This window comes from Terrapene carolina, unplaced genomic scaffold (genome assembly GCF_002925995.2).
Source record: "Terrapene carolina triunguis isolate 2854851 unplaced genomic scaffold, T_m_triunguis-2.0 Scaffold195, whole genome shotgun sequence".
Lineage (NCBI taxonomy): Eukaryota > Metazoa > Chordata > Testudines > Emydidae > Terrapene > Terrapene triunguis.
This window is the reverse complement of record NW_020664546.1, coordinates 690,658-705,184: the sequence shown is the minus strand read 5'-3', so window position 1 is coordinate 705,184 and position 14,527 is coordinate 690,658. Positions and strand designations below refer to the sequence as shown.

The 14,527-nt window shown below is 46.8% G+C and overlaps 1 protein-coding gene across 1 annotated transcript in view; it reads right to left on the bottom strand.

Moving 5' to 3' along the window:
- LMOD1 (leiomodin 1) overlaps nucleotides 1–9,648 on the bottom strand; it is a 16,769-nt gene extending 7,121 nt beyond the window's left edge. Inside the window, exons 1-3 of the mRNA XM_029912293.1 lie at nucleotides 9,635–9,648; nucleotides 8,058–8,141; nucleotides 5,367–5,459 (exon numbers count right to left, since the gene is read on the bottom strand). Of these exons, the coding sequence (XP_029768153.1) occupies nucleotides 5,367–5,459; nucleotides 8,058–8,141; nucleotides 9,635–9,648 (191 nt within the window). The remainder of the gene's footprint in view (nucleotides 1–5,366; nucleotides 5,460–8,057; nucleotides 8,142–9,634) is intronic.
- Between the last annotated feature and the right edge of the window lie 4,879 nt (nucleotides 9,649–14,527).

Genomic DNA, 14,527 nt, shown 5'->3' with positions numbered 1-14,527 from the left:
GCATTCAGAGGATCAGCCTATGGCGTATTCTGCAGGCATATGGAATCCCTCTCTGTATAATCAACATAATCAAAAGCTTCTATTCTAACTTTACATGCAATGTTGATCACAGTGAGCTGTTTTGAAGTCAAAACAGGAGTATGTCGGGGTGTATCATGTCTGCAATCCTCTTCAGCATTGCCATCGACTGGGTAATGCAGTGTACAACAGAAGACATGCCAAGAGGCATCAGATGGACACCCTTCTTATCCTTTGAAGACCTGGACTTCACAGATCATCTCGCTCTCCTATCACATACCCAACACCATATACAAGAAAAAACAACCTGACTCAATACATTCAGCTAGCAAATCGGACTGAAAATCAACCGCAATAAGACAGATATCATGACCCTTAATATTGCCTCACCATCACCAGTATGGATAGAGGATCACATTCTCACCAGTGTAGAAACATTCACATACTTGGGCAGCACCATCAACCAGGATGGTGGAACAAGTCAGGACATCCGGAACAGAATCAGTAAAGCCAGGAACACCTTCAGGAGCTTAAATACAGTCTGGAAATCATCAAAATACAACACCAAAACCAAACTCAAGATTTATCAGAGCTGTGTTTATACTTTATAGTGCAGAATGCTGGAGAATGAGAAAGTATGACATGTCCAAACTGTCTTCATTCCACACAACCTGCCGCAGAAAAATCCTCCCTATCTTTTGGCCCAGAACAATCTCAGACCAAGACCTATTCACACAGTGCAGCCAAGAAGATATGAGCACTATCATTGCCAGGAGGCGTTGGAGATGGATTGGCCATGTGCTTCGGATGGAAACTGATTCCATCACCAGAGTAGCAATAAGCTGGACACCTGAAGGCAAGCAAAAACGACAACGCCTGAAAACAACATGGCAAAGAGCTGTGGAAGCTGAGCTGAAAAACCTGGAGCACAGCTGGGGAACCATTGAAAGACTTGCCAGAAACAGACAGGAGTGGAGGAGCTTCATCGCTGCCCCAAATGCCAGAGGATACTAACTAACTAACTAACTAATATAATTAATGCCAAAACAACATGGCTTTATAGAAATAGATCCTGCCAAACTATCTTTTTTATGAGGAGATGACAAGTTTGGTTGATAATAATAGTGTTGATGTAATTTAGTGTTGATGTAATTTACTTACACTTCTGTAAGGTGTTTGATTTGGAACCGCACCACATTTTGATTATAAAACTAGAATGATATCAAATTAACCTGGCACACATTAAATGGATTAAAATCTGGCTAAATGATTGATCTCAAAATGTAACGGTAAATGGGGAATCATCTTTGAGCAGGTGTGTTTCCAGTGGGGTCCGGCAGGGATTGCTTCTTAACCCTTTTAAACATCTTTATCAATGACCTGGAAGAAAACATAAAATCATCACAGCTAAAGTTTGCAGATGACACAAAAATTGGAGGAGTGGTGAATAATGGACAGGGTAGGTCACTGATTCATAGTGATCTGGATCACTTGGTAAACTGCGTGCAAGCAAACACTGCATTTTAATAAGGCTAAATGCAAATGTATCCATCTAGGAACAAAGAACTTAGGCCATACTTAGAGGCTGGGGGATTCTATCCCAGGAAGCAGTGATTCTGAAAAAGATTTGGGGGTCCCGGTGGATAATCCAGATGAACATGAGCTCCCAGTGCAATGCTGTGGCCAAAAGGGCTAATGCACAAACAGGGGAATCTCCAGTAGGAGTAGAGAGATTATTTTATCTTTGGGTTTGCTAACTGCTGCTGGAATATTGTGTCCAGTTCAGGTGTCCATGATTCAAGAAGAATGTTAAACTGAAGAGCCACAAGAATTATTAAAAGATTAGAAAAGGTGCTCAGTCTATTTAACTTAACAAAGAGAAGGTTAAGATGTGACTTGATTACAGTCTATAAGTAGCTACATGGGCAACAAATATTTAGCAATGGACTCTTCAGTCTAGCAGAGAAAGCTATAATTTGATTCAATGGCTGGAATTTGAAGCTAGACACATTCAGACAGGAAATAGGGCATACATTTTTAACAGTGAAAGTAATTGACCAATAGAACAATTTACTAAAGGTTGTGGTGGATTCTCTATCACTGGCAATTTTTAAATTGAGTTTGGATGTTTTTCTAAAATATCTGTTCTAGGAATTATTTTGGGGAAGTTCTATGGCCTGTATTATACAAGAAATTAGACTAGATTATTACAGTGGTCCCTTCTGGCCTGGAACCTATGAAGCTATAAATTCTTGATCTCTATTAGTTCATGTGGCAGTGAGTTCCACAGTCTAATTACATGTGGTGTGAAAATATATTTCCAATTATCAGTTTTGAATTTCCCACCTTTCATTTTAATTGTGTCCCCTTGTTCTTCTGTTATGAGAAGGGATAAAAGAAGCTCCCAATCTCCCTTCTCTAGGCTAATCATTTTTTCCTATCCCCATTGCCTTTCTTATGAAACAATCACAAACTTTTCAATCTTTCTTCATAGGAGAATTTTTCCAGGCCCTTGATCATTCTTGTTGCCCTTCTCTGAATGCCTTCTGGTTCTGCAATATCCTGTTGGAGATGGAGAGATCAGTGCTGCAGACAGTATCCAGATGAGGTAGCACTTTTGATTTCTATAGTGACATTATGATACTTTATGTATTATTCTCCATCCCGTTGCTTATGTCTCCTAACATTGTGTTTGCTTCTTCGATGACAGATGGATGTTGAGCCAAAGTCTCATTGAGCTTCTGCAATGACATCCAGGTCCTATTCCTGACATGATACAATTAGTATAGCAGCCTGTAAGGTGCATTAGTACTTCACATTTTCCGCTACGGTGGGCATTACTTTGCATTTATCGACACTGAAATTAATTTGCCATGGTGTTGCCCATTCCCCTAGCTTGTTAGGTCTCTTTGAAGTTCCTCACAGTTCTCTGTGATCCTGATTAATCTAAAGCAGTGGTTCCCAAACTTGTTCCGCCGCTTGTGCTGGAAGCGCCGGCCAGTACGTCCCTCGGCCCATGCCGCTTCCAGCAGCTCCCATTGGCCTGGAGCAGCGAACCACAGCCACTGGGAGCCACGATCAGCCGAACCTGCGGATGTGGCAGGTAAACAAACTGGCCCGGCCCGCCAGGGGCTTTCCCTTCACAAGCGGCGGAACAAGTTTGGGAACCACTGACCTAAAGAATTCTGTGTCATCTTCAGATTTTGCTGCCTCACTGCTCATGCCCCTTTCCAGCTCATTAATAAATATATTGAACAAGACAGGGGCCTAGTACAGAACATCAGGCCCTCACTGTTCACTTTTTGTCAGAATGAAAATTGGTCAGTTAGTTCTATTCTTTGTTTTGATCCACGACAATACTTTGCCTTTCATTGCATGACTAGCTAGCTTCTTTAGTTGCCTTTTGTGTAGGACCTTGTCAAAGGCCTTTGAAAGTTTAAATTGTCAACCAGTTCTCCTTTATCCACTACTTTACTGACAATTTCAAAGTTTTCTAATAGATTAGTGAGACATGATTTTCCTTAGCAGAAAGGATGCAGTGCTGCTTAGATCTTATATGTAGCATGATCTTACAATTTTATTATTCTGTGTTTGATCATAATTTCAACCAATTTACCAGGTACAAATGTAAGGCTTATTGGTCTGTAATTCTTCAGATTGCCTTTAGAACCTTTTATAAATGTTTCTAAATCTTGGTACAACACGAGTTACCCTCCAAGCTTCCATGCTGGAGTGCATGGCCTAACAGTGCCCAGCCCCAGCAAGCTAAAGGAACATGGGATTAAGTGGGTGGCTCCCCGCCAGCAGTCTGGGACATATTCAGCTGGGGAGATCAACTAGAGTTGTAACATAAGGCTGCCATACCGCTTTTGAATGTATTTATTTTTCCCCAGCCTGTCTTCTTCTGACACCTCATTCTCTGATAGTACCTCATCTTTATTACCAGGAAAGAGTGTGTTTGTAGTAGGAATCTCCCCAACTTCCTCCACAGGGAAGACTGATGCAAAGAAATCATGCTGCTTCTCACCAATGTCCTTATCTTCCTTAGTTGCTCCTTTTAACCCCTGGTGATCCAGCAGACACACTGTTTTTTTCGCAGGCTTCCTGCTTCTGACACACTTAAAGAATTTCTTGTAGTTTCTGTTTATTTTTTGCTCTTCAAAACCCATCTTAGCCTCCCTATTTCCTTGTACAAATATCCTGATGTTGTTTAGGCTCTTTTTCATTGGCTTAATGAGGGTTAGATTTCCACATCCTGGAGGATCTCCATTTGACTCAAATAACCTCTCCCGGTGTGTTTGTTTTCTTGTGGCCTGGGATTTGTCTTCTATTCTTTATGTGCCTCACAGAGACACAACACAGACAGTCCACTCAAAGCAAACACCCAGGGCAGCTGTTCCACAGCTCCATGGAACCCCATGATCAGACTGCTCGGTGTTTGCACAGCACCCTAGCATCTGTCACTTGGAGACCACATTTGGAGGGGTGGCTTGCGTTGTTTGTTTGTTGGGTGAATTAACATTCTCCTGTGAATTCTGGGTCTGAGGCCTGTTAGTTTAACCTGCATTGTACTCTCCTGTGGTTCACGAAGTGCAATGGGACTGCTCCTTGGGATCCACTGCAGTTAGTTTGGTTCTGTCTTTGTGCACTAGGTAGCTTATGAGGGGTGGGATCAAATCTGTGTGTCACTCATTGATCCTGGGAGAGTTTCTGCCTCCTCTAAGAGTTCAGAAGGGAACAGTGGGCTGAGCCAAGTGGCCAGGTGGGAAAGGTTTTCTGTCTGAAGACAAGCAAAGAGGATCATTGCCTTGCACTATAGCTAACAGGGAGCCACCCCCACCACACAGCTAGGTGCTCAGCTGGGCTCAGAGCTTTAACTATATGAATTAACCTGGGTCCTCTTGCTGCTCTGGCCCGCAGTCAACACTGTTTCCCTTCTGTATAATGGGCCAGCCCTCAGCTCTGAACGCCCCTGCCTGCAGAGATCTTCAGCTCTGGCTCAGGCCCATCTCCATCCCAACTGTTTCCCTGCTGTGCAATGTGCAGTTTGCAAACCCGGGGTTAAGTGAATTCCACAAAGACAGACGTTTTTCTGTGGAAAAATCTGGCCTGGCTCTAAGTGCGTGTGGAGCTGCCCTTGGAGACTGCTTGTACTTGGAGCATAAACAGATGCCATTTGGGATGGGAGTTCTGTTTATTTCATTTAGAGACTTCTTGGCTGCTCATCTCAGATCTAAACAAGCAGCAGAAGGGCATACACCAGACTGAGCAACAGCCCCGCAGCAGCTCCTCCTGCCAATTCCATGTGCTCCAGCCTGGAATGCAAACTAGCCACTGCAGCCACCCACCTGGGAGCGGAGATGCTTAGCTGCTTGGGGAGGCAGCCTTGGGGCTTCACCAGCCCACAGCCCAGCTCCTCCTTCTTCTCATTCTGGATGCAGCTGCTGGGAGCAGGCAGCTTGAGCTCACCTTGGGTGGTGGCATTTCCCCTCTCACCAAGGTGAGAGCCCCTTTCTGAGATCTAGGTGGCGACATCTCCAGCTCTGGAACAAAAATGGCTAATCCATGTTGGTTGCTGCCAGACACTTTCTTTGCTTCAAGCAGAAGCAAATGAGGCTCATTCTTGTCTCCAAATCAGGGATCTCAGCAGCAGGCCCAGGAGTTCTCCTGCAGCCATCGTACACCGATCCTGTCCCAGCTCCCCAGTGAGGGGCACTTGCATGGTAATATGATCCCTTTGCTCCCCTTGGTACCAGCCCCATCCTCAGTAAATGCTTCTCTTTTGCCTCAGGAATTCCCTTCTCCTGCTCCTGCTCTATCAGTGCCCCATCTCCAACACCACCCTTTGCCAGAGAAACACCTTCCCTTCTCCACAGCAACCCCATTCACCCGCTCCAGCCTCCCGGTAATGAGCTACCCCTCCATGAACCACTGCTCCTTCAGCCTCTTCCTCTTGGCAGAGACCCTGCCTCCTTGGCTTTAGCTACCACCCCATGTCCCCATTATTGCGAGTATCCCCCAGACACTAGGACATCACCCAGTGCCCCAGCCTGTGCCTCGCTCACAGCTCAGGAGGCATTCCTGTGTCCTGTTACATAAGGTGGAATAAGCCTCAGGCTCATCACACATGTAGATGGCAGGCGTGCAAGTGCTGGGACTTCCTCTCGCTGGGAGCATTAGCGCAAGCTCAGTGCAGTCTCAGAGACACTGTTATCCCAGGGAAGCCATAGCCAGGACAGCACCTCATTCCTATTACAACAGTATTTGAGTGGGTGGAAACTCCCTCACTCATTGCACTTTGGAGTGGCATTCTCGCTGGTGTGGTTAACCCACCCCCCTGGACCCCGACATAGCCATACCACCTGGCCCCGCCCCCACTGAGCCCCTAAACTGGGAGGAGTGGTAGATACACTGGAGGGTAGGGATAGGATACAGGGGGACCTAGATAAATTAGAGGATTGGGCCAAAAGAAACCTGATGAGGTTCAACAAGGACAAGTGCAGAGTCCTGCACTTAGGACGGAAGAATCCCATGCACTATTACAGACTAGGGACCGAATGGCTAGGAAGCAGTTCTGCAGAAAAGGACCTAGGGGTTACAGTGGATGAGAAGCTGGATATGAGTCAACAGTGTGCCCTTGTTGCCAAGAAGGCTAACAGCATTTTGGGCTGTATAAGTAGGGGCATTGCCAGCAGATCGAGGGATGTGATCATTCCCCTCTATTCGACATTGGTGAGGCCTCATCTGGAGTACTGTGTCCAGTTTTGGCCCCCACACTACAAGAAAGATGTGGAAAAATTGGAAAGAGTCCAGCGGAGGGCAACAAAAATGATTAGGGGGTTGGAGCACATGACTTATGAGGAGAGGCTGAGGGAACTGGGATTATTTAGTCTGCAGAAGAGAAGAATGAGGGGGGGATTTGATAGCTGCTTTCAACTACCTGAAAGGGGGTTCCAAAGAGGATGGATCTAGACTGTTCTCAGTGGTACCTGATGACAGAACAAGGAGTAATGGTCTCAAGTTGCAGTGGGGGAGGTTTAGGTTGGATATTAGGAAAAACTTTTTCACTAGGAGGGTGGTGAAGCACTGGAATGGGTTACCTAGGGAGGTGGTGGAATCTCCTTCCTTAGAGGTTTTTAAGGTCAGGCTTGACAAAGCCCTGGCTGGGATGATTTAGTTGGGAATTGGTCCTGCTTTGAGCAGGGGGTTGGACTAGATGACCTCCTGAGGTCCCTTCCAACCCTGATATTCTATGATTCTATACAGCCATACCACCTGGCCGCACCCCCACTGAGCCCCTATACAGCCATACCACCCGGCCCCACCCCCACTGAGCCCCTATACAGCCATTCCACCTGGCCCTGCCCCCACTGAGCCCCTACACAGCCATACCACCCAGCCCTGCCCCCATTGAGGCCCTACACAGCCATACCACCCGGCCCGACCCCCACTGAGCCCCTATACAGCCATACCACCCGGCCTGACCCCCACTGAGCCCCTATACAGCCGTTCCACCCGCCCCTGCCCCCACTGAGCCCCTACACAGCCATACCACCTAGCCACATGGGGTATGATGCTGGGAGATACTTTTATGACCCAGTCTATACTATTACATGACCAAGGATACTCTGATCTCATGGGACAGGTTGGACAGAGTTAGCCATTTGCATGTTGGTTGTCTGTCTCTTTGTGTTCACCTTTTTTGTCTTGTGAGCGTCTTGGGACAGGGAGTGTCCCAGTTTGTCTGTACCCCGCACAATGGTTCCCACTCCGCCTCGGAGCCGTTGGCACTACTGAAATATGAATCAATAATAATAGTATTCATGGACGTGGGCGGGGGCTGGAAGAACATGTGCCCCCCACACTCTGATGTGACCCAAGCAGATGGGCACTGGTAATAGCTGGCATTCTGGGAGTTCCACTCGTCCTCCTGCCTCAAGTAGAAGGAATCCCGTCTCCCCTGATCTTTTCAGCTCTTTATGCAAGTGCCAGCTGCTCACTCCACATGCCAGCTGCTCTGAAAGCGCTTTCTTTCTCACCTCAGCCAGTGCAGCTTGGCACATTGGAGACTCTTGAGCCCCTCCAAGTCCTTCAGGTTCAAATCAGCAATGGTCTGGGCACACCTGGGACCCAAGGACGCCTGGTGCCATATGGCTGAGCAGCAAATAATGAGGACTCCCTAGAGAAAGGCAGGCTGTGAAGGAAGATGTGGGAGAGAAGGAACATGTCCTGCACTGGGAGTGGCACAAAGAAAGAGTAGAAGATACTTCTCACCCCAAATCTGAAGAGACTAGAGCAAAATAGAACACGGGGCAGGTCCAGGCTTAGCAAATCTGCAATAGAAGCAACAGTTCCTATCGCTTCCAGCACAGTAACACCTAATTGCCATTGTTCTCCATCATATTCCCATCTCTCCAGATACCAGTGTGCATGTTTAACTCCTGGGCCCACTGCAGGGTCGGGTCTGTGGGTTTGCTACAAGTTTCATCTTCACAAAGACTCCAATTTGCATCATCTTGAGTTTCTTTGCTCTGGCAATGGCAGAGCCTCAGGAATTTGTCCTGGGGAGAGCAACAAAATTTCCAAGAGGCATAAACTGGTTGTGAAGTCTCTGTCCTGGCAAAGCTGAGATCATTGGAGTCATGGCTTTGAAAATGATTTTCACATCACTTCTTCCAGAGCTCTCTGAAAGCACTGTTCTTCCCTAATGTCCAAAGCCAAGCACAGCCACCCACGAGGGGAGGGTAATTAGACTTGCTTGAGGGGAGCTGGGGAACAGGGGAAGAAGGAGGCAACCCTAGAGGTTTCAGAGGCCAACGTGGCAAGCTGAAGCAAGAAGAGCCCAGTGCAAAAAAATTTCTCTGGAAACTGGTAACGGTAGTTTGACTGAGGTCTTTAATGTGACTAAAATATCAGTCAGTCATTCTGGGAGGGAAACATAGCAGTCTAAATACACAGCTCCCAGGAATGCTAATGTTGTGTTAAGCTAAATAGATCCTTGAATCTCTGGCCAGGCCTACACTACAGACCTATAGTGGCATAACCACATCACTCTGGGGTGTGAAAAATCCATCCCCCTGTGATGTAGTTACACCAACCTTGCCCCCCACATAGACAGCGCTATGTTGGCAGGAGAGCTTCTCCCATCATAGATTATCAGGGTTGGAAAGGACCTGAGGCGGTCATCTAGTCCAACCCCCTGTGCAAAGCAGGACCAATCCCCAACTAAATCCCTAAATGGCCCCCTCAAGGATTGAGCTCACAACCCAGGGTTTAGCAGGCCAATGCTCAAACTACTGAGCTATGCCTCCTCCCTCCACAAAACTGCCTCCTCTCTGGGAGGTGGAGTAACGACGCCGATGGAGAAGTTCTTACATCAGCATAGGAGCTTCTTCACTTAAGCACTACAGCAGCACAGCTTGCCAATGCAGTGTTTTGAATGTAGACCTGCCGTGGCACTCGAAGGCAGGTTTTCTAATCCTTTAATGATTCTCATGGCCCCTCTCCAATTTATCAACATCCTCCTTGAATTGTGGGCACCAGAACAGTACACAGGATTCCAGCAGCGGTGACACCAGTGCCAAATACAGAGGGAAAATCACCCCTCTAACCCTACGTGATATTCCCCATTACCCCTATGGCCACACCATCGTACTGGGAGCTCCTGGCCCCAGTGCAGTGAGGTGGCTAAGGAAGCAACTACAATCCAAGCAGAAGTAGGGGTGGTGTTATCACTATTGAATACTGCACTAGCAAGATCCTTACTAGATGCCGTGTCTAGTTCTTGTGCCCACACTTTTAAAAAAGCCGTTTAACTACAAAAATTATTCCAGGTCTGGAAAACAGACCTCACAGTGAGAGAATAAACAAACAAACTCAATCTATTTAATTTAACAAGGTCAAGGGATGACTTGCTCACAGACCATCCGGTACCTGGTGGATAAAAGTTTTCTGACAGTCTAGGGATCTTCAGTCTAACAAGATAACGGTGTAACAAGGTAAGCTGAGGTGAGACAAATTCAAATTAGAAATAAGGTGCAAGTTTTTAACAGTGAGTGTAATTAACCATTGGAACAACTCCCAAGGGCTATGCTGGATACTGTCTCACTTACAGTTTTATATCAGGGCTAGATGTCTTCTTCTAAAATCTATCCTCTAGCTCAGTGGTTTTCAACCTGTGCTCCGCAGACCCCTGCGGGTCCACAGACTATGTCTGAGATTTCCAAAGGGGTCTGCATCTCCATTTAAAATTTTTTACGGGTCCAAAAATGAAAAAAGGTTGAAAAACACTGGACTAGCTCATCCAGAAGTGAGGGGCTTGATACAGTAGAGCTCATTGGGGGGGGGAGTCTCAGGCCATTGGACTAGTTTATCATAATGGCCCCTCCTGCCTCTAAACTCTGTTCAGCTATGCACATCCAGGAACTGAACCCCCACCTGTTGCAGCGTAGGCCACTGCCTTAGCCACAAGGCCATTCTTCCCTTGCCTTGCAGGTCTCTCTGCTGCTATACAAGGTGGTCAGTGCTCATGTCAAGCCAAGGAGTCTGACACACTCTGCTTCATTCAGTCACTGAGTTCTCAACAATCAGCCTTGCGGAACACGAGTGGCTGCACAGAATGCCAGAACCTCTTAAAGGTACAGTTTCCCACACAATGTATGCCCCTCCCCCTCTGTTGCACCCTGCCAGTCTGCTCCATCTCTGCTGCCCTGTTCACACCACATCTGTTTAGGCTTTTCCATAGTGCTCTGACACATTTACTTCTAATAGGTCTAAAAATGAATGACAGTGCAAATCTCCCATTGAGTGTGTTTCCCTAGTCATCCTGGAGCGCAATTATTAGGGCTAGGATGACCAGATAGCAAATGTAAAAAATTGGGACAGGGGGTGTGGGGTAATAGGTGCCTATATAAGAAAAAGCCCCCAAAATTGGGACTGTCCCTATAAAATCAGGACATCTGGTCACCCTAATTAGGGTAGTGTTTTCATACCCAGTGTCAGGCCTTTAAAAAGAAGTCTAACAAAAACAGCCGGGTGCTTGGCTGATTAATCACTGGTGTTTTGATGAACTGAAATGACTGCTAGTTTCCTCTAAATAGACTAAAATGAGTATTGCCATTGCTTGCTGGTGATTGCACTCCCAAACCCACTCAGATGTTTCCTTAAAAGGAAAAGGAGACTGAGAACTTGTCTGGAATCTGAGCATTAGAAGCTAGTGGTTCCTCCCCAGTACAAACTGCCAGTCTTCTACTGCAAAGTTTGTTTGTCAGAGACAGATGTTTGCAGGGGTTATTAAACAGACATTGTTTGACGCTGGAGATTCACCTGTCGATCTGTGGCATTTAGCAGAAGATTGGCATGAAGGTGAAGTGCAGCACACTGCGTCAATGTTTTTAATAAAAGAACTAAGGGCTAAAGACCCACATTGCTTCTTCCTGAATCCTGGGGTGGGTCAGCTAATAGAATACAGTGCTATCTTACTGCTCCCTGTCTCTGTGCAGCGACTGCTCTACACTTAGGCCCAGATTCTAAAAGCTATTTTGGTGCCTAACACTCACTGAAATTAATGGCAGTATATCTTTGAGGATCTGGGTCTTAGGTCTGGTCTGCACTACACAGTTAGGTCATAGAATCATAGGGTTGGAAGGGACCTCAGGAGGTCATCTAGTCCAACCCCTGCTCAAAGCAGGACCTAATCCCCAACTAAATCATCCCAGCCAGGACTTTATCAAGCCTGACCTTAAAAACCTCTAAGGAAGGAGATTCCACCACCTCCCTAGGTAACCCATTCCAGTGCTTCACCACCCTCCTAGTAAAAAAGTTTTTCCTAATATCCAACCTAAACCTCCCCCACTGCAACTTGAGACCATTACTCCTTGTTCTGTCATCTGGTACTACTGAGAACAGTCTAGATCCATCCTCTTTGGAACCCCCTTTCAGGTAGTTGAACGCAGCTATCAAATCCCCCCTCATTCTTCTCTTCTGCAGACTAAACAATTCCAGTTCCCTCAGCCTCTCCTCATAAGTCATGTGCTCCAACCCCCTAATCATTTTTGTTGCCCTCCGCTGGACTCTTTCCAATTTTTCACATCCTTCTTGTAGTGTGGGGCCCAAAACTGGACACAGTACTCCAGATGCCAAATAGAGGGGAATGATCACGTCCCTCGATCTGCAGGCAATGCTCCTACTTATACAGCCCAAAATGCCATTAGCCTTCTTGGCAACAAGGGCACACTGTTGACTCATATCCAGCTTCTCGTTCACTGTAACCCCTAGATCCTATTCTGCAGAACTGCTTCCTAGCCACTCGGTCCCTAGTCTGTAGCAGTGCATGGGATTCTTCCGTCCTAGGTGCAGGACTCTGCAATTGTCCTTGTTGAACCTCATCAGATTTCTTTTGGCCCAATCCTCTAATTTGTCTAGGTCCCTCTGTATCCTATCCCTACCCTCCAGCGTATCTACCACGCCTCCCAGTTTAGTGTCATCTGCAAACTTGCTGAGGGTGCAATTCATCCCATCATCCAGATCATTAATAAAGATATTGAACAAAACCAGCCCCAGGACTGACTCCTGGGGCACTCCGCTTGATACCGGCTGCCAACTAGACATGGAGCCATTGATCACTACCCACTGAGCCTGACAATCTAGCCAGCTTTCTATCCACCTTATAGCTTATGTTGACCTACTTATGTCAGTGTACACACCACAGTCCTGTCCCGCCAATGTAAATGCCCTACTACAGCGACATAATAACTCCACCTCCACGAGAGGCGTAGGGCTTATGTCGGTGTCGTTAGAGTGACACAGTGTCTGTGTAGGCACTGCGTTACTTACATAGGCTTATGGCCTTCTTGTCAATTTCACGTCTCCATGCTGGAACCATGAAATTGAGAAGAAAACCTGGCAGCTAGAGTCCGGTTGCCCCCGGCTCCCCACTCCCACCCTGACTGCTGCCTGGAGGCTCCCTGAATAGCCTAAGTGGCTGCCCCTCCGATCTCAGCTGGGAAATGAGAGCCCCGGGAGGGAGCTGGGCTCCCGGCGGGGAGCTGCATGGAGCTGAGAGCCAGCAGTTGGTGGAAACGCTTCTGGTGAGCACGCGCACCGTCGACAGAAGGAGGGTAGCACGAACAGTAATTACTGCCGTGGCTGTAAGTTGACCTAACATAAGTCGACTTAGGACTGTAGTGTAGACATGCACATGTTGCATATGAAGGTTGCGAACCAGAGGCCCACTAGTGGTTCATTACTGTGTGTCAGCAACTCTTGTCAGACACACTCACCACACCTAACAAACGGTTATCGTGATCTATATCTAAAAGGTGTCACATAAGATATTACATACAAACTGGTAACACACTGGTCCCAAAAATCATTGCCTGGTGCACATATCAGGGGGAGGAAAAAGAGTTATAAATATGAGCTAGAATTATGTTCTTAAAATGAGTTTGGCAAGCAATGCCTAAGCCAGGCCTGTTGCAGACATAGGAACGTGGTTCCACCTGCCTAAATATGTACAGGGTGTGATCAAAGACAAAGAAGGCATCTTTACATGCAAGGTGAACAAAGCCATCAGGAGAGTGAGTGGGGAAAGAGGAATACTTAACAATCTCAATGGGGGATGGAGACTGCACCCTCAGGGAGCCTTCCTGCCTCTTGAAGCAGGGTCAATGAGCTTTGGGAAGACAGCATGGCATCCACACCCCAGCAAGAGAGAGAAGTTTGGTCTGGACTGACTTTTCAAAGAATCCATTTCAAGGTTTACTGGACTATGAAGGCAAGGGATCTGAACCTCAAGTGATAAGCAAGTGAAACAGCTGATTGTACACAATATGACTGTATGATAAAAGTGTACTGAGTGAGGTCTTTTCGGAAAGCCTGTGACACACTGGGGATTGATATCACTATGAAATGTCTGTTTTAAGACTATAGAAGGAATTATGGATACTCACGGAGATCATGTGTTACAGTCTGTGACCAAACACAAGGAGAAACAGACAGGAGAGAAGACAGCTATCGACCTGTCTCCAGTGTCAATTAGGCATCATGGAACCAACACAATGGAAGCCCTATTTACATATGAATCAGCAGCGGGATGGGAAGCCTACAGGAAGGGAAGAACAGCAGGAGGTCCTCCTGCCTCTTGGAACAGGGTCAATGAGCTTTGGGAAAAGCCATTCAGGTATCCATCACTAGGAGGGTTCCAGGGGCTGGAGCTACTGAAATCACAGAACATTGGGGAGCCTTCAATCAGGGGGGTTGAAGGCTCTAGGAACTGAGTTTAGGTGAGAAACCTGCTTAGGCAAAGACTAAGGCCTGGTCTACACTAGGAGATTATGTCGAATTTAGCGCTGTTACATCGAATTAACTCTGCACCCGTCCACACCACGAACCTATTTAGTTCGACATAGAGGTCTCTTAAATTCGACTTCTGTACTCCTCCCCAACGAGGGGAGTAGCGCTAAATTCGACATGGCCATGTCGAATTAGGCTAGGTGTGGATGGAAATCGA